Source organism: Aspergillus pseudodeflectus (genome assembly GCF_044049435.1).
Source record: "Aspergillus pseudodeflectus strain CBS 756.74 chromosome Unknown BJX68scaffold_26, whole genome shotgun sequence".
In the NCBI taxonomy this organism is placed as follows: Eukaryota; Fungi; Ascomycota; class Eurotiomycetes; order Eurotiales; family Aspergillaceae; genus Aspergillus; species Aspergillus pseudodeflectus.
The window spans coordinates 220598-244321 of NW_027263802.1; the positions used below are offsets into that span (position 1 = coordinate 220598).

Consider the following 23724-nt stretch of genomic DNA (forward strand, 5'->3'; position numbering starts at 1 on the left):
GCTACGTCTCGGATCTCAACAAACCGAGGTATGTACATATGCCCTGCCACATCCGGTACTGGGCACTCCGGTCCCAACTCGAGGCACCATCCCAGACGCGATCCGTCTCAAGTTGAAACATAGCGGCGGTGGGGTGTGAAGAGGGCTCGGCTCCCTACCCAAGGACGAAGCGCAGTCCGAGTGTCCCAAGAACACGAAACGAAAACACGAAACGAGTCAGGCAGGCGGGATGAAGCATTGAAGGATCTAATCGACGTAGGAGAATCTTTGAGGAGGTTTATTCCTCCACCGACACTGACTGGTATTACCGTTTATTTTCACAGGACCGGGTTCAGACTGGGAAAGTGTAACCGTGCGGGTGTGTATATAGGGACAAAGTCAAGTCAAGCTCCTCCGTAGAGCCTAACTGGCCTTTCTGCTACCCGAAGGAGGGAGACGAGACGTTGGGATGAAATGACGTGATGTGATGGTACCATTATCCAGCCCTACCATATCAATGGTCAGCACAGGAATGTACACAGAGTACGTGTGCCCCGTGTGCTGTGTACGTCGTACAAGAAGTAAGCAAGGGCAAAAAGCAAGGCAGAAAGGAAAAAGAAAAATCCTTGCGTCAGCGTAACTTCGGCACTGGAAGATTTGCCGTTGCCAAAACTCTGGAATATTGTGTATGCATCAGATTCGAGGTGATCGGCGCCGAACAAACTCGTGGAACCGGCGTTTTAGGTTGCTGGAAAATCGGCCTTTCTTTTACTGTTTATGTTTTGGTGTCCATGTGAGCTTGTTTCGTAGGGCGGATCGGCGCGATCGACGGTCAGACGATGGGCGGCGAGACTCGAGACTCGAAAGAGGACAATGGATGCAGTTTCCGAACAAAAGGACTCAGCAGCTCGCGCCGCCTTTGCGATAGTGTTTGTGTTTACAAGTTCTTACTGTTACTGTCACACAAAAAAGGCGAGTAGGCAAACGTTTTAAAGATCCAACATGATTCATTACTCGCGATATCAATACAGGCATTGCTACAGTGTATTACTAGGAAGTAGTATATCCATATCCATCGGACAGTATAAGAAAAAGAAGCACACGATATATGCAAGACCTGAGCTTGTTATAGACAGATCAGACACAATAGAGTATGGGAAGAGAAAAATGTACATGGAGCAAGCCAGGTTGAGTTTTGCCAATCGTCAAGCGTCAGACATGGTTTGTTTTGATTAATGCGCTAATTCCCATCCATAATCCCGATGCAGTTGAAAGTGAAGCTGAAGCGAGGCGCTTAGATGGCGACGGCGACAGCGACGGCAGCGAGAGCACCACCGACGAGGCTGAAGCCCTGCTTGCTGGCAGCGCCAGTGAAGTCAGGGGGAGCGGGGGTGTCATCAGTGGGGGTGGAGGTGGGGGTAGCAGTAGGAGTGGGCTCCTCAGAGCCGGTGGTGGGGATGACCGGGGTGGAGGAGGTGGAGGAAGAGGTGGGCTCCTCAGTGCCGGTGGAGGTCTCAGTGGCAGTGGTGGAGGTGGTGGTGCCGGAGCCGCCGTCCTCGAGGTTGGCCCAGTGGTCAATGCCGCGCTGGATGGCAGCGGTGATACCGGCGGAGAGCTCGGCGGCGATTTCCTCAAGAGCGGCGGGGACCTTGGAGGAGAGGGCCTCGGCAAGGGCGGAGGCGGCATCGTACTGGGCCTGGAGGGAGGCCTGAACCTCAGAGACAACGCCAGCCTCGACGGCGAGGTCGGACTTTCCGTTGAGGGTGGAGATGACACCGTCAACCTGGTCGATCAGGTCCTGGACGGGGCCGGTGAGGGCGAGAGCGTCCGAGTTGGAGAGGTCAGGGCCGCTGTTGACGGAGTCGACGGCAGAGTTGATGGCCGAGACGAGGGAGTCGGAGGCATCCTGGATGCTGCCGATGTCGCCACCACTGTAGCCGTCGATGGCGGAGCCGAGAGCAGTGACCTGCTCAGCGATGCCAGCGATGAGCTCGTCGGGGGAGGACTGGCGCTTGGCGGGGGTAGCAATGGCAGCGGTGGCCAGAGCCAGAGTGAACAAGCCGGTGAACTTCATGGTGCCGGTGGGTGTTGTTGTGGTGAAGGGGGGATTAGATTATCGGTGGGTATATATAAGGTTGGGTTAAACGAGTGCCCGGGACCGAAGCTGTGTAACGAAAGACCAGATCGTGTTGACTGAGGAGGAAAAGAAAGACCTGGAGAGAGCGAGCTGGCGTTCCCCTATATATAACCAAGGAAGAGAGGCCAGGGAACTAGCTCACATGCACGCATGGGACCGAGGCCAGGCCGAATCAGGGGAAGAGATGTTATTATTAGCAAGATTGGATCAAGAATTAGCGTTATTGCGATCAGTCGAGGGGATTCGACCAGGATCCAAGAGCCCAGGAGGGCAAGACCAGGGTTGTGCGGCACAACGACTGGCGATCATCATCGATGCTTGTTGACGGGCTCGAATTATTTCGGCGTGCGTTTCACGCTGGCCCAACCCAGCCGCTTCTTGGGGGCAGCGAATGCGTGCGAGCTCGGAGAGTTGGAGGCGAAAGGAGAGTTTCACGGATCAGCTATACGGAACAGGACGACAGCCCGTATTCCAGCAGGGCAGCAAAAAGATGAGCAATCGAAACCCACGCGGGGGTGTGATAGGCCATTGCTTCATTGAGTCTGGCCAACTGGGTTACATTGTGAGGTCGGCCCGCCCCCGGATTCTCATTTGCTCTTGGCTGGAGAAAACACGCCAGTGTTAAGCGACGCTCGGGCGGATCCACCGCAGGGCCTTGCAGCCACTCCAGGAGCCCAGAGTGAGACACAGCCAGACGAATCCCCGCAGCCAACTCGCATAGCCTGCATAGCGCTGCACCGGCCTCTTTGAGGGGTCGTCGACGGCGACCAGACGGTGCGCCGCTTTGGGCAGTCCCTCCGACAAGCTTGGGGTCGATGGAGTCGTAATTTCCTTTCAATCTATTCTGACATGCCCGCGGAAATTTGTGTCCGGGGGAGTTGTTCAGGGCAGTCCGGAAGAATTACGGGGGTGAATGAGTCAGGAAGGCAGAGGGAATTGCAGTGTCTGGGGATGGACCGGATGCCTCGGAAATTCGATCGAGCGATGAGAAGATTCCAGCTGGAGACGCCGGGCGGCGATCTTGTACCTGACAGGGAAATCGAAATCCAAAATCGTCTCAACAAAGGAGTGTTCGTCGGCTCCAAGCGTCGCAGCGTTCCTTGGATCAGGGGAGTGGCCAATTTTCAGAGGCGTCGACGGCCAATCCCCGCCCAGGACTTGCAGCGTTGCAGTGGCGACAAATACGCTGCACCCCGGCCGGCGGAGTCAGCTTTGAGCTCGAGCTCCAGCTGCTCATCGTAGTCTATCAGACAATGCACCGTTTTATCGCTCATACGACCAGATGGCGATGCGACAAGGCGGTTGCGCTGGATACAGGGTTGTACAAACTCGTTGCTGTGTCACAGTAACACACTCTCACTCACACTTCAACCCAAACACTTGGTGTTGGAAGTCTCCCAGGTGAAACCGGTTGATCGTCATCAACAGTACGAGATCATCAAGATGGATGGAAAACAGTCGCTGCGCATCCACTTGGCCCAAATACGCCAAGCCATCCGCACTTTTCACATGGACAATTCAAAAGCCTCAACTCCCCTGCTCGTCTTTTCACGCTGCGAGCACCACAAATGGCATCATCATGACCAGCCATCTCTCTCTTTGATCCCTTCTGCCCTGCTCACCCTGGTCCTCCTTACGCGGCCCCAAGCTCCCCTGCAATTGGCCACCACACCCCGTCTGGCCCCCGGATCAGGCATGCGTCGCGAAATTGGCGGCGAGGATTCGCTGCTAGCACCTGTGCCAAGAGCCGCCGGCTCAACAGTTTAATATCCTGCAGCATCACATGGCCGGTGAGCAAGGACAATGAATCCGGATCTGCTCCCCAGAGTTCCGGCGCCTTTCCTGCTGCGATCTGAACCCCGGCCCGTGGCGTCAACGCCAAGCGCTGCTAACTGCAATGGCGAGCAGCTGCTTCTGGATGATTCATCGGCCTTCGATGCGGAATCACTGACTCGACTGACGACATCGTCGACATGTCGCAACAACATCGAGCTCTCTCCGAGGACGAAAGAGGCATCCTTGTCCGCCCCTGCGCAAGCCCGTCCTAGCTCACAATCAGCATCCCCCCTCGAGCCCGGCAGTGGCACTCGTGCATCAAAGGATCCTCCGGCCGGTCCCTTCCTGGCCAAGTGCCCTTGAGCAGGTTTCTCGCTGTCAACAGTAAGCCCAGGCCTTGTTCATAATCGTACTTGCTCGTGGGCGTGTGCGTGGGAGGTCAGAGCACCTCACCTTCCCTGCTGCTGTTGTTCTTTGTGGTCCAGCCCCTCGGTCCATATCACAATCGTGATTCACCCTTGGAAGCTCGACACTCTTCATCATCTCTTTGGCCCCGCCTCCTCTTGACAAGAATGGTTTCTTTGTTTAGGCGCCGGATTCGCAGTCTGGCAGCGACAACATGACAAGCCGCCTTGGCCTTTTGTTGGCATCGTGCAACATCCATCTCGCATCGCCTCAGCGCAACGTGCGTGGAGCTGTCAATTTACCAACCATTTCAAGACCGGTTGGCGCTGCAGAGTCGCTCTTCGAAACAAATCTGACTCGAATTCAATCACCGGCCTAGTCCTGTGGGGTGACAGGTTGATCTTACTGCATAATCAGGAAAACAAACCCAGCTCAGCAGTACTCTAACGAGGATATCATAGATCCAACCTCGCTGCAGCCGCTCATCCTCAGCACATCATTATCCTTACAACCTTTGAAATCCCAACCTCCTTCCCCTCTTTCCTTCTACATACCTCAACCCAGCCATCCAGACTATGCAGCGCCGTGTTCTACCATAACGCCTTCCAAGCGCATACTCCGTGCACAGTGTCTGCCCGACGCCTGAAGCCGTGACACCAGTTCGACGACTTATTGGGTCCAGGCGGCAGGAGACGAGACCCACGACACAAACATACGAGCTCAGCCCATGCATTTACTTGAGAACAGACTTAGCCGTCGTTTCGTACGATCACTCGAGAGTTCTCTGGACTTGTCTCCGGGTGCGAGGCTCGTACAGGCCAACGTTTTGCTCTTGCAGGTCAACTAGCCACGCATTCGATATCGAGACCAGATATCGGAGAGCAGACAGTCGTCAGTTGTGCATATGAAGCATATCACATTTTCAGCGGCTAGGAAGTAAGTCAAATCCGGTCTACTTCGAGTACCCCAGCCGTCACCCAGCAGGAGCAGCGACAACAACAGCACCAAAAACGACGAGTTTGATCGCCCTACCATATCGCTTCGAGATATCTCCATTACCTCGGATACCCAAGGTTGGACCATGGCCTGTGGAACCGAGACCAGATCCGACACCACTCCGGAGTAAGATACCATCAAGCTCTGACACGAAACGACAAAATCCGACAACACCCTGCTGCTCATCTCATCTTATCCTCTCCTCCTACGGAGATAGATATGGACGCATGGTGCCCTGAACGACACGTATTCCGATCTCACATCGCACCGTAGATTGAGTTCTCATGCAGGCGGTACCCTTGACCGGCCAGGCACGTAGACTTGAGGGTTGTCACTAACAGCAGGATATCTCTCGCCTAACCACATATTCAACAGATCTGTAGCTCCAATTCATGGTGTGTATGTGTACCCGGCAAGCCAACGCGGGTGCTTGATCGATCCGATTCATTTCCCGGTCGAGCGCCGAGAAGCCTGCCCTAGCCACTCCTCTCGCACTCCTACCCTACCATCCGTACATCTCCACTAGGAGCGGTCCATAAACAGACTAGACAAGACCCCTACATCAAACACGTATGCTATACTATGGACTCGGGATGCCTCGACGCGTACCAGATCGCCTCTCGAAACCCGCCCGCCGCGCTGCGTTCCTCAAAGGGAGGGATCGATCATCGAGATGCCATACCTATCTCCTCCATCCTCCGTAGTTGGTGAATTGATCGAGTCAGCACAGTCCGTTCCTCATCGTCGACGAAAAATACGAGATGTCGATTTGCGTATTCTTTCTCTCTTCCTGTCTGGGGCCACTTCGCGTCAATCGTAGCTCTTTCCGGTCGTGACTATCCATGATTCTCGGACACGCCAACAGGGGCGAGGCGGGTGCATGCTTGCTGTGTCTCGCTGGCCCTCGACACCAACGCGGGTCGGTTCGGTCTACCACTGTTCTACTAGTACTGGGTATACTAGCAGATTCATACCGTAGATAGTTTAAGATCACGAGAGCTATAGAGCATACGTGTATTACCCGTGGACGGCAAAACCGCTACGGCTAGTGGGTCCAGCTGTGCACATATATATATATATATCCCTGCTCAACCACGAATACTACGTCAACTAGAATATACCCAACTACCTTAAGCTGATGATACACGCACACCGGGTCCGACTGGTGTCTGAACGCTGTTTTAGCCAACTAGAAACGTGCATCATATGCTTGGGATAATCTTCTTAACATCTATTGAACTTCCCGTGCCCTCCGTTTAGGGCTTACTAGCTGAAGTCGAGGAGGATGTGTAGCGTGGATTCTGGATCATTGATATCCTGGGCCCTGAATCTAGTGGACCCGTCACGCGTCACGCCCCAGTACTACCGTAGGTGGATCCCCATCCACAACGAGTTGCAAAAGGAAGTACAGTAGAGAAAAAGACACAGAGAGAAGGAATTTATCCAACAACCGCCCTCCAAGCCCTCCCCCTCCACCCATTCCCCTCTTTCCACCCACCGACATAACCACTTCCCCGCCCACCGCCATACGGACCCCCATCTTCTGCAATCTCTCTCTCCCCCTCCCTCTCCCTCCTCCCACTCCAAACATCCATCTCGCTCAGCTTGACGAACCGCGTGCGATGCCAAACCTTCCACCCAACCACAAACCCCACAAACACCGGGAGGAGGATATAATTGATGACGAAATCCTCCGCGGAGAACGGATTCAGAAACGCCGTGTATCCCTGGAAGAAAATGAGGAAGATGTTCGTACACAGCGCAAAATACGTCCCGTAGGGGTACAGCGCGGCGCGGAAGGGGAGGGACGAGACGGGCTGGTTTTGGACGGCCAGTGCGCGGCGGAAGCGGATGTGCGCTATGCAGATGGAGGTCCAGACGAGGAAGGTTGCGACCCCGGATAATGTGATGAGAGCCGAGTAGACTTTGCCTGCTCCGCTGCCTAGTGTGAGGAAGACGATGCAGGTGAAGATGTTTGAGAAGATGAGGGCGACCCAGGGGACGCCGCGCGAGTTTGTCCTTCCTAGGAATTTGGGTGCTTTTCCGCTGCGCGCCATGAAGAGGATTGTCCGGGACGCGACATACAGGGACCCGATCCCTGCGGAGACCACGCTCACGACGATTAGTGCGTTGATGAGATGTGCGGCGGGTGCGATGCCGGCGTCGGCGAGGGCGATTGTCAACGGGGAGTTTGCGCCGTACGAGGAGCTGTTGAGGAGGCGGGGCTCGGTGTAGGGCATCAGGATGCCGATGAAGAACATTGTTCCTGCATCCTTATAGTCAATATCGCGTTTCGGACGGGGAGGGGGAGAGAAATGTACCGATATAGAAAACGAGAATCCGCCAAAACACCTGCCGGATGGCGCGTGGGACGGCTTTTTGGGGGTTACTCGATTCGCCGGCAGTGATTCCCACCCTGTCGCACTGTTAGAACACACTCCAGCAAGCACAGCAAAGACTATCCAGCGGAAACCAAAGCAAGGCAAGGGAAACATACATCTCGGTCCCCGCATACAACGTCCCCGCAACAACGAACGTCCTCGCAACGCCATTGATCGAATCAGCAAAGGCACCGGGGTTATGCCAGTACTTGAAGCCGATGACCTGGTCGCCGATCCCACCCGTGCTGATGCAGATGGCGAGGATGAAGAAGACGATTAGGGCGATGACTTTTATACTATGTTGATATTAGCAAGCACCTCTTGATTTTAATATTGGGATGGGTGAAAGAGGGAGTTTGCGGAAGATAAAAGGTGCACTTACAGCGACAGCCAAAACTCCATCTCGCCATACTCCCGCACTCCAAAGTTCGACAGGCCGAGAAACAGAAACCAGAAGATGAGGATCCAGGCCCACTGCGGGACGGCGTCGGTCCAGTACATGATGACGAGGGAGACGGCGTTGTATTCGTTTGCAAGGACCTGCGCAGCTCCATTAGCCACTCCTCCTACCTTTGCATCTACAGCTAGAGCCTCCAGCCAGATAAATGGCCTGTGGGTGATGGAGGAACTGGGGGGATGTACCGTAACCCAAAGATACCAATAAGCCCACCCGAGCCCAAAGGCCAGCGAGTCGTCGACGAAGCGCTGGGCGTATTCGGTGAATGAGCCAGTGACGGGGATGGCGGTGGCCATTTCGCCGAGTGCTTGCCTAATGAGTTGGACATTTAGCCACGGAGCCCAGACGGCAACCATCGATGGTCAAAGACGCACATGACAAAATAGACAATAATCCCGACCAGCGAAAAACTGATTAAAACACCGGCAGGACCACCCTCGCTGAACGCTTTTCCGGAGCCGACGAGGAGACCTGGGCCAATGATTCCTGCAAGATATTGTCAGACCAACTTGAGCTTGGCGATATCTATAGAATAGTAGATACGTACCGCCGATCGCGATCATCTGCAGGTGCCGCGAGTGCAGCTTGCGCTTGAGCGGCGCGGTCAGGGGGTCATGGTCGAGGTTATCAGGACGTGATGCTTCGTCAACTTCATTGTTGAAGTGCGATGATGGGTCTTTGTACGACATTTTTGGTCTTGGACCTGCGCTGCGCAGGTGTAGCCTGGTACTCGGTGACAATCAAGATGAAGCCGTCTGAAAGAGATCGGGGTGTGTCGAGGAATGTGGCGAGTGCGACAACGTCTATCGTGGTATGTCCGTTCGTATTTGAAGAGGTTGCAGACTCGTTTGGGCGATTGCACTCATTTGCCCGCGATGTCGTGATGGCTTCAAAGTGGGGGTTGGCACCTGGCCCAGCCTATCGCCTGTGCTACACTGAAAACACCAGCCGTCGACTTTTCCTGATCAGAGCAAGCGGAGATTTTAGTCGATCAAGTTCTTCGTCGATCAAAAGTTTACGGGGCCAGATTCCAATGTCATTTGCAAGATAAATGTGTCAACAGTGCGCCGCCACTCGCTTCGTTACAGTTTTCCTATACAAATCTTAATCATAAGTCACGTCACGTCATGCCATCCACTGCCACTCACTTCACACCGCCAGCGCTGCTTCTCTTTTCCCGACAAGCTGCGCAAACGTCTCCATCTCCGCACTTGTCAGGATCCTCTCCAGAAAGTCCCTCTCCAGCCCCGAACGGCCAGGGACGGGCCCGCCACGCGCAGGATCGCCCGCATCGGCATCCCCGCAAATCGCCGCCTGGAAGAATGTCGCCATCGACTCGGCCAGCATGTACACTTCCCCCAGCTTCTCCAGCACCTTCAGGCACTGGTACAGCGACTGAAAGGCGTTGCGCCACAGGTCGGGCGTTTCCGACCGGATGTTCATAAAGTGCGTTGCGAGGACGGGCATCAGGAGGCCGACGGTTGTTGTTGGGAGGCAGTGGACGAGGTCGAGCTGGTGGAGGCCTTCAGCGACGCCGGCGATGGAGCGGGTTACCGAGTGGAGGCCTGTTTCTGGGGCCTGGGTTTGTGATTCTTGATGGTCGGTATCGGCGTCGACGTGAGTGAGTCGTTGAGGGCTCTGGCGATGTAGAGCGCCCGACGCTGCGAGGAAGAGCATCTTGAGCCAGGCGCGATACGCAAATAGCGTCCGCTCGCCCTCGGATAGATTTCCTGTCGGCGCGCAATACTGTATATGCGAGGGGAGGTTATCCTGCCAGTCCTCCAGCGCCTGGATATACCGTGTAAGCTCCTCCGGGGCGAGCGTCGACGCATTTGCAATGCTAAGTATAATCTCACTAATGGCGCAGCAGAACTTGGCCTTTTCGATAAACATTTGCGCCAGCTGCTGCTGATAGTCGAGACGCCGCAGGACCTCACAGCCTCCGAGCATCCGGGTGACGCTGCTGGGATACCGCTGAATGTCAAAGTCCGAGAGCGTCGGGTAGGGGACAGTAAAGTCCGCGTCACTAATAATCGGTTCGCGGCGGAGGTTCAAAGCATTCAGTCGATCCCGAGTGTACATGCACCACCAGATTCGTTTCCACAACCCTGGCTGGGTGCCTCCGCTGGCCCATTCGGAGGAGTTGGGGAACGCGACAATAGTTGCTTGTGATAGGGCGATTTCGAGCCAGTGCCGGAAGTCTTTGGGGTCGTCGGGGGTCTCGTGCCAGTACGTCATGAGCAGGACGGACTGGATTAGGACGATCCGGTCTCGTTCGGCGTCGAGGTCGTATAGCAGCTGTTTCGTTAGATCGGGTATTCAAGGTCAGGGCGTACTTACCCGTGCTTTGCTGAAGAATTCCTGGCGCGCGGCTTTTCGAGATGTGTATCCAGCGCGGTGGATATGCGTGGGATCGACAAAGGCGATACTCGAGAACATGACCGCGTGGAAGAGGAGGAGGCTGACTTGTGTGTGCCCATCATTGTTTGCGATGGCTTCGAGGAAGACTGGGAGATCCAACACCGGAAGATAGGGATGGACGTGGTGGACGAATGTCTTGAGCAGTGCATTCCGTAGCTTCTGGTCTGGCAGTGAAAAGACGCCCTTGCTGGCGAGAAACTGCACGTCCTCGTCGGCGAGAGACGCAGAGAGCCCCTGAATGAAGGGAGGCACTGGCTGCGTAGAGAGCTCGGCAGTCGTAGTCGGAAGCCCAGGGACGTCGACGCAGAGAAAGTCGTGGGCGACGGATTTGTAGTGATCAAGAGGGACCATCCAATGGATTGGCGATGAAACGTCGACGAGATCGAACCGGCTGTCTGTGTACGCTTCTGGTGTGTCTGCCAACGGCTTTATGAGCTTTGCCTTGTTCATTGAGAGGCGGCTCAACTTACGGATGGCCTCTTCCATTGGCGAGTCTATCTCAAGATCTAGACCGAGCGTTGGTTCCCTATCGATGTTAGCATCGCGACACAACTTTTGTTGATTCATCTCACTGGTTCGGTGGGCACTGAATGCCATAATCGCGACAAGTCCCGCACGGCGACCCCTCGACGAGGTCACAGCCGATGTGATTCGAGAGACAGTAGCCGCATCCGCCAGAGAGTGAATACATAGTCGACTCCTGGAATTCAGCTGGTTCTGGTGGGCAATCCGAGTCTCTATGAGCAAAAGAAGTTGAATTCGGCAGCCAAATTCGGCCGCAGAGCTGGCTGCTGGAGTCAGACCGGATCCGATCTGCGCTCTGACCGCGGTTTTCCCAGACTGGACTGCCGAGTTCCCTGCAGGATCCAATCGCAGTTGCTATCAGATTGCTGGATCGGCATTAGCTCCGAATGACAGTTGGGGAATGGAGACTGTCAAGTCCGGAGCCCCGCATTGTGCCGGCATCCAGCCTATACGAGGCCGCGACCAGCCCATCTCTCGGTGATTTCCGGCAATCAACCCTTGGCAGGCAAATCAGCGACACAAACGTTGGGAGACCAGTCAAGAAGAAGCGCGGATCCGACTCTGCGCTTGGCCTCGAGATTAGTGATCGCTCTGCGAACTCTCCGCTGAATCGGCCAGCTAGCTTCTGTTAAGGATCACCTTCATCAGGGTGCTTGAGCGCATGAGTAATCATCTGGGGTAAAAAAGAGGTATGGCGAGTGATGGCATTTGGGATGCGAAGCAGACTCGAATGCGTCGATGAAGGGCCTCGGTGACACTCAGATATCATGACAACGGAAAGAAGGAGCGACCAGCAATGTTCCTGCCAAGAATCACGTACACAAGGGAGTACCAGGAGTACCGCTGGAACCCGCCGGACTGATCTCATCCATACATCATAGTCCCTCCCTCACCTACAGACATCTCTAGGACGAAAATCATCTCGTCAAACTTACAACTTCCAATAACGGATCACATCCAAAACCAAAACAATGCCCAACCGCTCGCACCAGCAAACCCTATCCCACGACCAAGACCTCCTAACGACAGGCGCCGCGTCCGAGAAAGCTTCCTTCAACGGCCCCGGCGGCGCCTCGGCATCCACGACCGCATCCGAGAACCCAAAGCCAGACTCGAGAGAGATACTGGAGAAGCTTGATCCGAGGTATGATACCGGTATCATTGGGGCGAAACCGAAGGGGGATATTGGTGGGGCGGAGGAACCGCCGGGGTTTGAGAAGTAGGTAGACTCAGAGGAGGTTGGGTCGAGGCGGGGGTGAGGGACATTGTGAGATGGAAAGGGAGGAGAGATGGGAAATGGAGGTGGGAATAAAGTTGTTTGCACGCGCGTTGAAATAAACTAGTACACAGTCTCCCCGAGTCGCATGGCCTGGCATGGCACAGCAGACGTACGTACGCTTCCGTCAGTCCGTCTGTTCCCGTCAGTCTGTCCCCTTCCGTGCGTACAGCATGCTCGTTCCCGACACCTCGTGGACGGTGGACTCTGTACTCGTCGGACGTTCGCATACGGCAACGGACATTGGCATCGGCATCGAACTCTGCGCATGTCCGTCATGCATGCACGATTCCAATTCTGCAGGACGCAGAGACGCAGTTCTCCGTACCCGTTTCAATCCAGACCAGCTGAGATACAAAGTGCTCTCGGGCCGCATCCCGTGTGTAATTTGCCGTGCTCAAAAATATAGGTGGAGTTGACCGTCCAAATTCAAATTATCACCTTTCCTATGGGATTTCGCCTATAGGTATAGGACGCCGTCCTCCTCATTGAATCAAAGTACTAAAGTAACCTCATCTGCAGACAACAACAATGGAAACGGCGGCTTGCACCCCGGGTGGTAGGACGGTCCATTCCTTTTCAAGATCAACGAGTCTTGCGTCTCCGGCTCCAAACATAACCGACAATTGCACCAAATGCATCAACAATGTAGTCCCAGAGCGTGCGACTCCCAGCCACCGGAATGGATTAACAAAATGAAAAAGTGATGTTAAGTTTCTGAACAGCCCAGGCTGCTTGACTGGGTTGTTCTTAACCTACACGGAATCTAGTTCTTTCCACAAATCGTGCGCGCTGGCGAATGCACCCTTCGTCCAATATCATTCAATTATTAGACCGAGCCAAAGGCCCTCAGTACTGGGAAGACTCTCCCTCCGTGGCCATGTACCACTACTAAGCTCTACTGGAAGATCCTTGAATATGTCAAATTCACATTTCTCGCCAACCACCACCTCATACATCACGGCTCCCAACTGCCCAATGTCTGTATGTATAGAGTATCCAGCCCAATCAGCCGCCTCCATATGGATGTCAAGAGGCAGTAGCATGGACTTGGTAAAATCGCATATTGTAACTTTGAGATCGGCATCGAGGAGGAAGTTGCGGGTAGCAATATCAGCCACAATAATTCGCCGGTCATGAATTTGGGAAAGTGAATGAGCCATTGAACGAAACCAGGACATCTGGAGCGTCTTGGATGGCTTATTTCGACTTAAGTAGGAACGTAGATCGCCCTTTTCCATTAGGCGGAGTTGAGTGGCCGTCGCTGAGCAACCAAGGAAGGGGACAACGCCGTCCCAGCTATCCAGGCGTTGATAGATGGCTTGATTGTGCTGGAGCGATTCAATGTTTGCTTCCACTTCTTCGTCACTGCTTGTGCTCCACCTGAGAGGGAGCTTAACGGCAAACTGCCCTTGACGGACTACCAGCCCAGTTCTTCCAATACCAAGAATTTGATCCGGGGAAAATGAACTAATGAGTTCGACCTGGTGGGAGGGAGTCATTTAGTGCGAGTAATCTTGGTGAAGAAGGATGAGTACGGAGTATATTGAGGGAGAAATATATTATAGTGCTTAATCTAAACGAGAATGACATGCATGCGCACTGCTTTGAAAAAGAAACACGTGATTTTTGGACGGCGAGGACTCGTGGCGTATGAGGGTTCGTCCTCGTAGAGACAATGGGAGCGTGATGCTCTGTCCTACGCCGCATCTATGGAAACGCGTGGGACGGGTTTGAAGGAGAAAAGACCATTCCAACGTTGGTAAAAGATACATTCAATATGACCTGCATATCCCGTCTCCAGTAGAATCGAAAAGCTATCTACACCTGATTAAGCATCGTTCCTTCACCTTGCCCTTTCCATCCTCCTTGGAAACAAGCTGGTGCTGCCAGAGGATAGTCCTCCTGGGTAAGCGCACCAATATCCAATAGTCGAGCGTCAGGCAGCGGGAAAGAAAAGGGTCAAGCAAGCAGCCCCTGCCATCGCTCTCTCTCCTGCTTCGATTCGACCACAGACTCGGCGAGGTTGATCTAGATATCAACCGTATCCGCCAAAAACCTCGCCGCCGCACCCGCATTAATCCCATAGGTCAAATGACTCGCCGTGATAATCAGCGTCCCCGAGCACACCAGATCCCCCACCGCACAATAGACCTTCGTCTGATCCTTGGGATACCCCGGAATCTGCCCGCGGTCCTGCAAGTTGCGCGTATACCCAAACAGGACCACACCCTTAACCTTGGCCCTGAGAGAATCCGAAATATCCTGGATCGCGCCCGAAATCACGGCCGAGCCCTGGCTGTATCCGCCGGCCACGATCTGCGTATCAGGGCACTTGTCCGCCAGCTCGAACATGTCGACGGCGGCCTGGATGGACTGCCGGTTGGTGTTTTCGGGCAGGAAGTTGGGGATCAACCCGGCTGTGTATGCGCCGCCGACGCCTTGGCATGCGACGTTGTTGCGGCCCAGGCGCGACTTTAGGTCGCTGCAGACTTGGGGGCCGACGATGAAGCCCTGGATCAGTTGGTTAGCTGAGGGAACATACTATCTGGTATTGTTGGGTGGGGTATAGAAGGAGATGGAACATGAGAGAGGCTGAAAGGGAAAGCAGCACCATATTTCCAGCCTCCGTGGACCCGCGCGCAAAGATAAACGCGACGGGCTTGCAGTCGCCGTTCTTCAGGTCATCAGAGCTGATGAGCTGGCGGCGCTCGAGGGTGATGTCTGCGTCTGCGGGCAGCGGGGACGCGACAGACAGGGCCGCGAGGGCTGCGACGAGGATAGCGTTGATGGATAGCTTCATGGCGGGCTGGGCTGGTAGTAGACTAGCTGACTACTGCTTAAACAGACAAATGACTGAAGTGAAGAAAAGCAGCAAGGAAAAAGGAAGGAATGGATGCAGCTGGCTTGAGGCTTGCGGTGCGGCGTGCTTGATGAGATTCCTCATGATTCTTGCGTGCTGGTGGGGATATTTATACATTAGTCTCCATGCGATGGCGGTTGTTTACTCCATTCCTATTTGGCAGTGTAGGTGAAATAAGGCCCTGCGGGCGGTAGTCAGTGCCGCTGGTACCTAGGTAGAAGAGAGCGGAGGGGAGGGTATCATGCTTGGCCAACGTATGTTTCCCTAGGCTGTATCAACCTGAGTCCCATGATGAGAATAAGGATGGGTCACGGCGCGGCGTTTCAGTGACCTGAAAATTGGGCACTGTAGTAGACCTAGCCTGGCACTTGGCCTCCCCTCCTCAAGTCCCTCTAAGCTATAGCGGCTGTTTTAGGTCGGGGGCGCTGGTGGCTTCCCTGGGTCGGATTGGCGCAGCCAGCCCTACCCTACACAGTGCGACTAGCCTAGGTAGGACTGTGGTACAGTGGTCCACACTCGGTACTGCTAGTAGTCGCCCTGGGTGGATTCTTCACGGGGTCATGGGGCTGACATTGTTTCGAGATTGCGGGGAAAGAACAGGGGGGTGATTGGTTCGTTGAAGTGAATCAATCTATTCATATTAAGGCTGGAATCCTGGGTAAAAGAGCGATTCAGTGAAGACGAAGTGGAGTCGCACCGACTGCCGCAGACGATTCTCCCTCGCAGGTGCCGTTTACCGAGGCGTGGGAAGAACGTCCAGGGTTCCGTGACTTCGTCGGGTGTTTCATTGGTGTGAACCAGGTCGGAGTCAGATCGGGTGTGTCAGACTGAGACGGGTCTGCGAGACTGCGACGAGTTGTGTCTGGGTTTCAGGTTAATATGCAGATACTAGGTAACTTGTGGAGTGCATGGGAGCGGATTGTGCGAATGCGGGGTTGTCATTGCTATGTACATAATGCATGCAGTGCGTCGCATGACTTTTGGATTTATTATTGTTTGTCAGACTGGCGGACTCAGTATTCACCATCCTGACAACTTTTAGTGCTCAGGCATGTGGTCGAGCTCGATACATGCAGTGAGTGATCCGAAGACCTCCGTGCGACAAATTGACCAAGTCAACTTAGTGCTTGGCACCGGGGCCAGTGTACTTGAGCGAGTAGATGCCCCGCTCAATGCTGTTCAGCAAGATGTATCCGCTGGGGAAGTAAGGGTAGACGCTCCAGCTGCCGACAAACTCGACCTCGCCGCCGACCTCGTCGTCCTCGGGATGGACGTCGAAGAAGCCGACTTCCTCGAAGCTTGCACCGGTGGGGTCCTTGGCGACAGAGCTGACATCGACGATACGGAGACCGCTGCCATAGTTGGACTGGTAGGTGAGACCGTCGACGACGTACTGGTTGTGGTCGATCGAGCGGACGGGCGACTGGTAGGTTCCGGTGTGTTTGGGGGCGGACAGGTCCTTGATGTCGAAGATGTAGGTGGTGGTGTGGCCGTTCGCAGCCTGGCCGGTGCCGTCCATCTCGTCGAGCTCATCGTCAAGGAGGAGGTACTCTTGCTTCTCGTCGACGAGCCAGCCCTGGTGGGTGTAGGCAGCGCCGACGTAGGGGGTCGACGAGATCTGGATGGGGTTCTTCTTGTCGGTGACGTCGGCAATGGTCAGGGTGTCCTCGTTGTAGTTGAAGCAGATCTCGTGGCCGGTGTACTTCTTGTCGGGGCCTTGGTAGATGACGCATTGGGCTGCAGAGGTTAGTTGTGCTCTTCACATACGATATTGCGGACATACCATCGTGAACATAGCCGTCCTCGTTGACGCAACCAGGAGAGGTGGGGTTAGCAGGGTCAGAGACATCGACGATCCAGAGACCTCCGGCGCAGGTGAGGTTTCGCTGGGTGCCGACGGCATAGATCGTGTTGGTCTCCTCGTGAGCCACAATGTTGTGGGAGCTGCCGAAGCCCTGGTACCAAGCAGTCAGGTCCTTCTCAGGCGAGAAGATAATGGGCTTAAGGCTGAACTTGAGCAGCTGGATACGTTGTCAGCCCCGGTCCATGTGTCAATCAGAGCTAACGCACCTTGTTCAGATCAAAGATCTGCAGTCCGTGGCCAGGAGCCTCGGAGCCAATGTACGCATGGTCACCGATGACCTTGATGTCGCGCCATACAGAGGGCACGGTCTGAGTAGCCAGGCGACCAACGTACCTCAGGGTACCGGTAAGAGGGAGGATCTCAACAAAGGCGACTCCGTCCGTCTGGCCGACGATACCGAACTCGCGACCCCACTTGGAAACCCAACCTACATCAGTTAGCCCAAACTCTCGGAGGATAGATACTGTCCCACATACCCCAGACATCGTTGCCCTCACGGGTCTCACTGCCCAGACCCTGGTGGCTGATGAAGCTGAGCAGATCAACGTTCTTGCAAGAGTACTCGCCGGCCTTCCCTCGCCAGCACTTTCTGCGGCTGAGTAGAGGGTATCGGTCCTTGTCGAACCATCCCTTGGCATGGGCGCGCTCACGCGACGCCATCTTCAGCGACATGAGGTGCTCCATGGTACCGCCATTCTCGTACGACGCCGTGGCCGCGCAGGCGAGCGAGAGGAGAGAGACGAGTGACAGCTTCATGATGATCTATGGCAGCCGAGCCGAGAGATGGGATGGCAGGAGGATGAGGTCTCCTCAATCGCAAAGCCAACCGCCCCCTTATATAGCCTTCTTTGGATTCGGAGAACAGGGAGCAGCCAAGGCTGCAGCCCTCGTCGCACAGCACGCCAAGCCATGTGGATTGCTACCATACCCGGGCGACCACATCTCAAAAGGAAGGTCATCATTCTATCGCAGGGCAGGAGGTCTTGGCCGGCGGAGATGCAGAAGAAGCTTGAAGGCCGGCGCAGATAAGAACATTGAGACGTGGGGATGATTCGCGGAGATTCAGGGCCCAACGCCGTGCAGCTCTTGGGTTACAGCGGTGAGGCCGGAGGGGCGGGCTGTGGTTGGGGGGAGGCGATATTGGAGTGTCGATCTGCAGTTCTTGGCCCCTGCAGATGTAACCAAAGCCTCACGCGGGCGATTAGACAAAGCGCGCTGTTGATTGCGGGATCGCTGTTCTTTCTTCCCTTGTTGCACTAGCCTTGTCCCCATTGTGTTCAGACAGTTCAGCTGGAAATCCCCCGAGCCGAGTCCTTGTCGGGAGCGCATACTTGCCCTCGAATTAAGCATCAAAAATGTGCTCAAAACTCTCACTAGTCGCCGGAAATCTGCTCAACTATTTCAATAAGCTTCTGCAGGGGCACGATAAGTGGTAATACTTACCGCGACGCCTCCATCGGCCACTGTCCACCAGAGCCAGCCGCACGCAATCCTCCCGTTATCATGCGAATGTTTAGCGCCATCTAGATTTCTATCGACTTCTGGAAGCACTCGGCTAGGCGCGGCGACCCCTCACAGAACATCCTATCAGCTATCGCAGTTGCCTTGTTGTCTCAGCGCAGGACGGACGGGGGACCTTGTGGCTGACTGGTAGCGCCGCTCAACAGTCCAAACGAGAATTCGCAATACAACCATCGATACGACGCAAACATGGATAATCCCATAGGCACAGCATGAATCCGTATATGTACAAGTGAATAATCTAATGACCAACTCCTCCTGCCTGATTTCCGTGTTCCAAAGCCAGTCTATCGCGCAAAGTGTAAAAAGACAGTACAAGAAAGTGAAGATGGAAGAAAATAACGATAAACGCCAAGTCGCTGATGCTCAATATGGAAGGAGGTTATAAGAGAGTTCGGCTTCGTTTAACTGGGCTTGGAGTGCGGGGGTTCCTCGAGCGCTCGCGGCTTCGCTCAGTGACATTCGCCATCTTCGGTTGGTCCAAGAGTAGCGGCATCTCCTGCTTCTGGAAGCCCGCGAAATTCTCCTGCTCTTGTGTCCCCATGTAACCGAATCCATGTGATTGTTGACCGGGCAGCTGCGGAGGCATCGAAGGATGTTGACCGGAGGGCTGTCGAGAGTAGCTGGGTGGTTGGTGAGCGTAATCGTGCTGGTTGTAACGGCTTCGAAATGAGCGGAAGGACCAATTACTGACGACAGTGACGGTCGAGATGGTAGCAAGGAAAAATAGCTGCAACACGTCAGTTGATGGCACGAAAGATTGGGACAGGGAACGTACAATCGCTTTCCAGCTGATCGGGTCGATGAAACTGTTGATGATGATCGCCATGGTCTGTGCCGACACCCTTGCCCGTCCGACCTTTGCAGGATCTCTGTTCATGCATCGGTCCCAGTTATCGCAGGCAGCCTTCAAAGCCGGTGGTTGATCCCCTCCGCCGCATCTGTTGTCGAAATAATCCTTTGCACAAACAGCCATCTCCGCCAAAATCGTATCCGACATCTCTTCCGCCGCCTGATCAAACTCCGAGCGAATCGCCGACACAAATCCAAAGACCACATACACAGCGAGCGAGAAGAGCGAGAGATTGACGAGCAGCTGTGCCCACCAGGAGAGGATGTTGGGTACGTTCGGATGAGCCTCGAGCAGGGCGAAAAAGTCCGAGAACGACGACAGCCGCGATGATTGCTCTCCCTCTGTGTGTCCCTGTTTCTTGCCCTTTGTCTTGCCCTCGCTGCTACTCGGCCGATCGCTCTCATCGTCGCTATCCCGGTGTATCTGCAGACCCAACTGTTTGTTCCGTAATCGCCGCTTCTGCACCCGTCGAACCGCCGCATTAGAGTAGTGAGTCAGTCGCTGTATTTCGCCGCGTCCTGGACTCGGGGCGAAGCGTCCGTACATGCCAAACAGCGAGTTTCGATGGCCCGACTTTGTAGGCTGCTCCGGTGTCTCGTCGTTATCCGCATTCTCCGGTGACGAGAAATTCTCCGCTCCTGATGAAAAGTCGATATCGAATTTCCGCGGCGTCATAAACGCAGGCTGGGCGTAGGTGGCGGCCTTGGGTGTTCCGGGGCCCGTTTGCGATCGGGATTGTGAAAAGAGGAAAGGTTGGTTGTTGGGCGGGCGGAGGGCAGGAAGGGACTTTTTCTCGGGGGATTCGAAGGCATTGTGCGAGCCTGCAGCTAGTTAGTTCAATGATGTTGGAAGTCAAAGCAATCCGAGACGACAGGGGCGAGACGCACGCTTCTTGTTGTCATGCTGCATGCTGAGCTGGTAGAAGGGCGAAGTCACGTCTCCGGGGCCGCCCCTGGACTGCCACTCAAAGTCCATGGGACTCTCTGCGGTTCGCTTTTCCATCTTGGCTGCAGATGAAAGTCAAAGCAGCAGGAGATGCAGAGGAAGAAATGAAGGCAGGAGGCGTGGAGATGGCAGATGGAAATTGAAGCTGATCTGCGGAGTTCGGCCAAGGATCGACGACTTTTTCCGGCGGCGGGTTTTGTTTGTAAACAATCCAGACCCAGCAACCACATTCAGTATAACTGGAACACATTGAGATCGATTACTTTCAGGCCCGCAGCTCTCGAAATTATGAGTATTAACTTGATATCAGTCATTTATCAAGGATTTCTGTCCATTTCTCATCTCTGTTTTTCCTCGCCTTGATATTACCAGCAATCGCAAGGGAACCCAGCATATCCTCGATAACAGCGAGAAATATACGAGGAGAAGTGACCTCATATGAAGTTCATTAAGTATAATACATCGTTTCCAATATTTCGTTTAGCTGAACAAACAACTAATATATACAAGAATATCATCAAAGGGCCTGCCACATTACCATAGCCACACCCATAGCCATAGCCAAAGGCATAGTGAGCGAGATGCCAGAAGGCGCCGAATTCTCATCGGTAGTAGTTCCCTCCTCAGCAGCAATGGCAGTTGAATCTATGCCCGAAGTAGGGGTTGCACTTTCAGTGCCACTCGAGCTCTCCGTCGGAGACGATGAAACGGAGGTCGACGAAGCGACCTCGGAGGACGATGGCGAAGGCGACGGCTTGGGACACACGTTGTCATACACAAACTGCTCAGGCTCGCCGTCACAATCGGACGCAGCATCAGCGTCATATGTACCGTTCGGATACATCCAGCAGGTGCCCGAGCGATACGGCGAGTTGCTCGGATTGTGCGGGTTGAAGACGACATAGTTGCAGGCGTCGCGCTCAGCACACATACTCAGACAGTGCGAGGCACCCGAGCTAGCAGCACAGTCGTAGAAGCAATCATCACCGGGAGTAGGGTACCCGCAGACCGAGGCAATAGCAGATGGAGACGCGGTGGCTTCGCAGGCGCCGGCAGTGGAGGTTGGGCTGCCTCCAGAACACTCGGGCTTGTCGTAGACATCTAGGTAAGGGTTGTTGCAGCCTTCCGAGCTGCCTTGGCTCTCATCATAGGTTTCACCTGGGTACAGCCAGCATGTGCCAGTGCCCAGGTACGGGTTGCCCTCGAGGAAGATAACAAAGTCGCAAGGAGGGTTGTCGTTGCAGTACTCCCAGCAGGAGGCCGCACCGTCGCTGGCGACGGCGGTTCCTTCGTCGGGTTCCGTGTAGTCGCAGAGACTGGCGATGAGGGAAGCTGTACAGGTTGCCGCCGCGGCAGTAGAGATAGTGGACGTAGCAGATGTCGTCGTGGCTTCTGCTAGAGCCTGTGGCGCTAATAGGGCGATAGACACCCAGAAAGAAGCAATCTTCATGGTAGCGAGCGTAGGTAGCGAGCGTGGTAAGGAAATGAACGACAATGTCCAAAATTTGAACTGGGTGAAGTATTAATATTCAAACAGAAGCAGTCGCGAGTATAAGGATCCTACCTATTTATGTAGAAAGGGGTCACAAGCCCTGTCGAGTTTTAATATCGCCGCATCGTGTGGAGAGTGGTAGAACAGATACTACCACACTAGATTAGTCGGATGAACGGCCGTATCGTCTAGCCTATCCTGGTGAACTTGGAGGTTTTAGCGTTTCTTCCGAGTCCATATTCAAGGCGCGCTGACTCGAGTCCTGTAATAACTTTACTAAGTCAGGAATAGCTTGTACAATTTCAATCCCACTTCATACACAGCCGTGGAAGATATTTTAGTCATTAACAAGCAAATGCAGCGCGAAAACATTCAGACAATGGCATTATACCAGTACGTATGTATTCTAACAATCTATCATCCCAAGATCTCAGTATTATACCGTCGCTCATAAACCATGGTGGGCTGTGCCGGGCAACAAGCGGATACCATAGCGGCTCTGCTGTCCAAAATTACATGGAAAAGCGGCTGTTTCTGGCCCCAGATTTTCTGAGTCATTTTCGGTTCGATTCCGCAGCCTCAGAGGGACCAGTTGGGTCACTGGCTTCTCGTTAACCAATGCAGAGCCAGCAGCAACCACAGCCAGTAACAGATTTCGAGATACCACCGCCTACGGACTCTCTAGGTATCATCTTATCTCGACAAACCATCCACCGTGATCAGCTAGGAACTTCGCCTCTCTTTCCGCCGAGCCTCGATGTCGCCCTGAGCGATCCACCTACTCGCCTGGACGAGCTGCATGACGTTGACAACCTGCTTGTAGAGCATGACCGGCGACGAAATGGCGAAAAGAACCCCAGGCCAGAAGCTACCAATCTTATTTGCCCTGGATGAGTCTTGATTAGCGGTCTCTTTCTTTTGGACAGCAACAGGATAACTTGCCGAGCCATCTCCATCGCTCCCGCACTCCATGCCGAAGACCAGTTCTCGACCGACACATCAGAGTCAGAGGAGAAGGACAGCAGGTACAACGCGATAAAGAACAACTCGTTAAACAGACACACTGTGAAGAGGACATTCTAAACCACGTCAGAAGACTAATTACCACCACCACTGAAACCCGAAATCAGCATACCGTATCCTCATAATAAACCCTCAAAGCCCACGGCCACGCCTCATCAACCTCTTTGTGACTCCGATTCCCGCCCATAGCCAGCGTCGCGTACATATGTATGTAGTGGCTCGAGTAGTCGAGGCTGATGAGGCCCTGAAAGACGATGCTCCAACGTGGGAATGCGCTTGCCAGGAAGACGAGGAGGCAGGTCGTCGTGCAGCGGTCGGTTACCATGTCCAGAACGGCTCCGAAGCGCGTTGACTGGTTCAAGCGTCGTGCGGCTGCGCCGTCGAGGGCGTCGAGGAGGCATGAGATGCTATAGAGGAGGGCGCATGTTCGCGGATGGTAGGGCATGTAGTAGAGGGAGGTGAGTGCGAGAATGACTCGGGTGTATCCTACAGATTGTATGTTAAAGTCATATGATCTTATGAGGTTGGATATAGCGAGCACTTACCGATCAAGTTTGGTACGAAAAGGAATATATTCTCCTTTTTCGTAGGAGGTGACATCCTCGCTATATGGTAGAGCCGATTGGGCAACGAAGATATATATATTGTGGATAGGTTGCGACTCCGCCTGTACAGGGCAAGGTAATTGAGATTTTTTGAAGAACAGAATGCCTACTGCCCTTGAATGTTTCGAGCAACCTATTTTGACATATTACTCCCCTTGAATGGCCCCCAAATCTGCTCGTCTCGATGACAACGTATATTGATTGT

General features: G+C 54.2%; 11 protein-coding genes across 11 annotated transcripts; 1 reads left to right on the forward strand and 10 right to left on the reverse strand.

Moving 5' to 3' along the window:
• Nucleotides 1-1062: 1062 nt before the first annotated feature.
• Nucleotides 1063-2159, reverse strand: BJX68DRAFT_103715 (cell wall mannoprotein 1 family protein). The gene is made up of 3 exons (XM_071035786.1): nucleotides 1712-2159; nucleotides 1153-1594; nucleotides 1063-1096 (listed from the first exon to the last, which is right to left on the reverse strand). The coding sequence occupies exons 1-2, from the start codon at nucleotides 2051-2053 to the stop codon at nucleotides 1274-1276; spliced, it is 663 nt and encodes a 220-aa protein (XP_070898185.1). The 5' UTR covers nucleotides 2054-2159; the 3' UTR covers nucleotides 1063-1096; nucleotides 1153-1273.
• Nucleotides 2160-6732: 4573 nt separating this feature from the next.
• Nucleotides 6733-8820, reverse strand: BJX68DRAFT_255867 (amino acid permease; the record flags this gene model as incomplete). The annotated part of the gene is made up of 8 exons (XM_071043116.1): nucleotides 6733-6779; nucleotides 6828-7559; nucleotides 7615-7709; nucleotides 7791-7970; nucleotides 8057-8214; nucleotides 8317-8443; nucleotides 8506-8617; nucleotides 8679-8820. 8 exons carry the CDS (start codon nucleotides 8818-8820, stop codon nucleotides 6733-6735), a joined length of 1593 nt encoding a protein of 530 aa, XP_070898186.1.
• A 460-nt stretch (nucleotides 8821-9280) lies between these two features.
• On the reverse strand, nucleotides 9281-11243 carry BJX68DRAFT_267723 (fungal specific transcription factor domain-containing protein; the record flags this gene model as incomplete). The annotated part of the gene is made up of 4 exons (XM_071045884.1): nucleotides 9281-10429; nucleotides 10472-10968; nucleotides 11023-11078; nucleotides 11125-11243. 4 exons carry the CDS (start codon nucleotides 11241-11243, stop codon nucleotides 9281-9283), a joined length of 1821 nt encoding a protein of 606 aa, XP_070898187.1.
• A 346-nt stretch (nucleotides 11244-11589) lies between these two features.
• On the reverse strand, nucleotides 11590-12271 carry BJX68DRAFT_238809 (uncharacterized protein). Its single transcript, XM_071040422.1, has one exon. It carries the CDS (start codon nucleotides 11943-11945, stop codon nucleotides 11706-11708), a length of 240 nt encoding a protein of 79 aa, XP_070898188.1. The 5' UTR covers nucleotides 11946-12271; the 3' UTR covers nucleotides 11590-11705.
• Nucleotides 12049-12704, forward strand: BJX68DRAFT_267724 (uncharacterized protein; the record flags this gene model as incomplete). The annotated part of the gene is made up of 2 exons (XM_071045885.1): nucleotides 12049-12296; nucleotides 12428-12704. The coding sequence occupies 2 exons, from the start codon at nucleotides 12049-12051 to the stop codon at nucleotides 12702-12704; spliced, it is 525 nt and encodes a 174-aa protein (XP_070898189.1).
• A 467-nt stretch (nucleotides 12705-13171) lies between these two features.
• On the reverse strand, nucleotides 13172-13855 carry BJX68DRAFT_255869 (serine/threonine protein kinase; the record flags this gene model as incomplete). The annotated part of the gene is made up of 1 exon (XM_071043117.1): nucleotides 13172-13855. The coding sequence occupies one exon, from the start codon at nucleotides 13853-13855 to the stop codon at nucleotides 13172-13174; it is 684 nt and encodes a 227-aa protein (XP_070898190.1).
• A 244-nt stretch (nucleotides 13856-14099) lies between these two features.
• On the reverse strand, nucleotides 14100-15711 carry BJX68DRAFT_103820 (cutinase 3). Its single transcript, XM_071035787.1, has 2 exons — nucleotides 14968-15711; nucleotides 14100-14867 (listed from the first exon to the last, which is right to left on the reverse strand). Exons 1-2 carry the CDS (start codon nucleotides 15154-15156, stop codon nucleotides 14385-14387), a joined length of 672 nt encoding a protein of 223 aa, XP_070898191.1. The 5' UTR covers nucleotides 15157-15711; the 3' UTR covers nucleotides 14100-14384.
• A 151-nt stretch (nucleotides 15712-15862) lies between these two features.
• On the reverse strand, nucleotides 15863-17989 carry BJX68DRAFT_103832 (uncharacterized protein). Its single transcript, XM_071035788.1, has 4 exons — nucleotides 17557-17989; nucleotides 17287-17507; nucleotides 17000-17237; nucleotides 15863-16953 (listed from the first exon to the last, which is right to left on the reverse strand). The coding sequence occupies exons 1-4, from the start codon at nucleotides 17834-17836 to the stop codon at nucleotides 16337-16339; spliced, it is 1356 nt and encodes a 451-aa protein (XP_070898192.1). The 5' UTR covers nucleotides 17837-17989; the 3' UTR covers nucleotides 15863-16336.
• Nucleotides 17990-18706: 717 nt separating this feature from the next.
• BJX68DRAFT_103881 (putative nuclear envelope protein Brr6) lies at nucleotides 18707-20718 on the reverse strand. The gene is made up of 3 exons (XM_071035789.1): nucleotides 20342-20718; nucleotides 19380-20275; nucleotides 18707-19331 (listed from the first exon to the last, which is right to left on the reverse strand). The coding sequence occupies exons 1-3, from the start codon at nucleotides 20454-20456 to the stop codon at nucleotides 18984-18986; spliced, it is 1359 nt and encodes a 452-aa protein (XP_070898193.1). The 5' UTR covers nucleotides 20457-20718; the 3' UTR covers nucleotides 18707-18983.
• Nucleotides 20719-20828: 110 nt separating this feature from the next.
• BJX68DRAFT_238824 (uncharacterized protein) lies at nucleotides 20829-21966 on the reverse strand. The gene has a single exon (XM_071040423.1). It carries the CDS (start codon nucleotides 21847-21849, stop codon nucleotides 20917-20919), a length of 933 nt encoding a protein of 310 aa, XP_070898194.1. The 5' UTR covers nucleotides 21850-21966; the 3' UTR covers nucleotides 20829-20916.
• Nucleotides 21967-22229: 263 nt separating this feature from the next.
• BJX68DRAFT_238829 (CDP-alcohol phosphatidyltransferase family protein) lies at nucleotides 22230-23684 on the reverse strand. Its single transcript, XM_071040424.1, has 4 exons — nucleotides 23460-23684; nucleotides 23027-23400; nucleotides 22834-22970; nucleotides 22230-22777 (listed from the first exon to the last, which is right to left on the reverse strand). Exons 1-4 carry the CDS (start codon nucleotides 23512-23514, stop codon nucleotides 22615-22617), a joined length of 729 nt encoding a protein of 242 aa, XP_070898195.1. The 5' UTR covers nucleotides 23515-23684; the 3' UTR covers nucleotides 22230-22614.
• Between the last annotated feature and the right edge of the window lie 40 nt (nucleotides 23685-23724).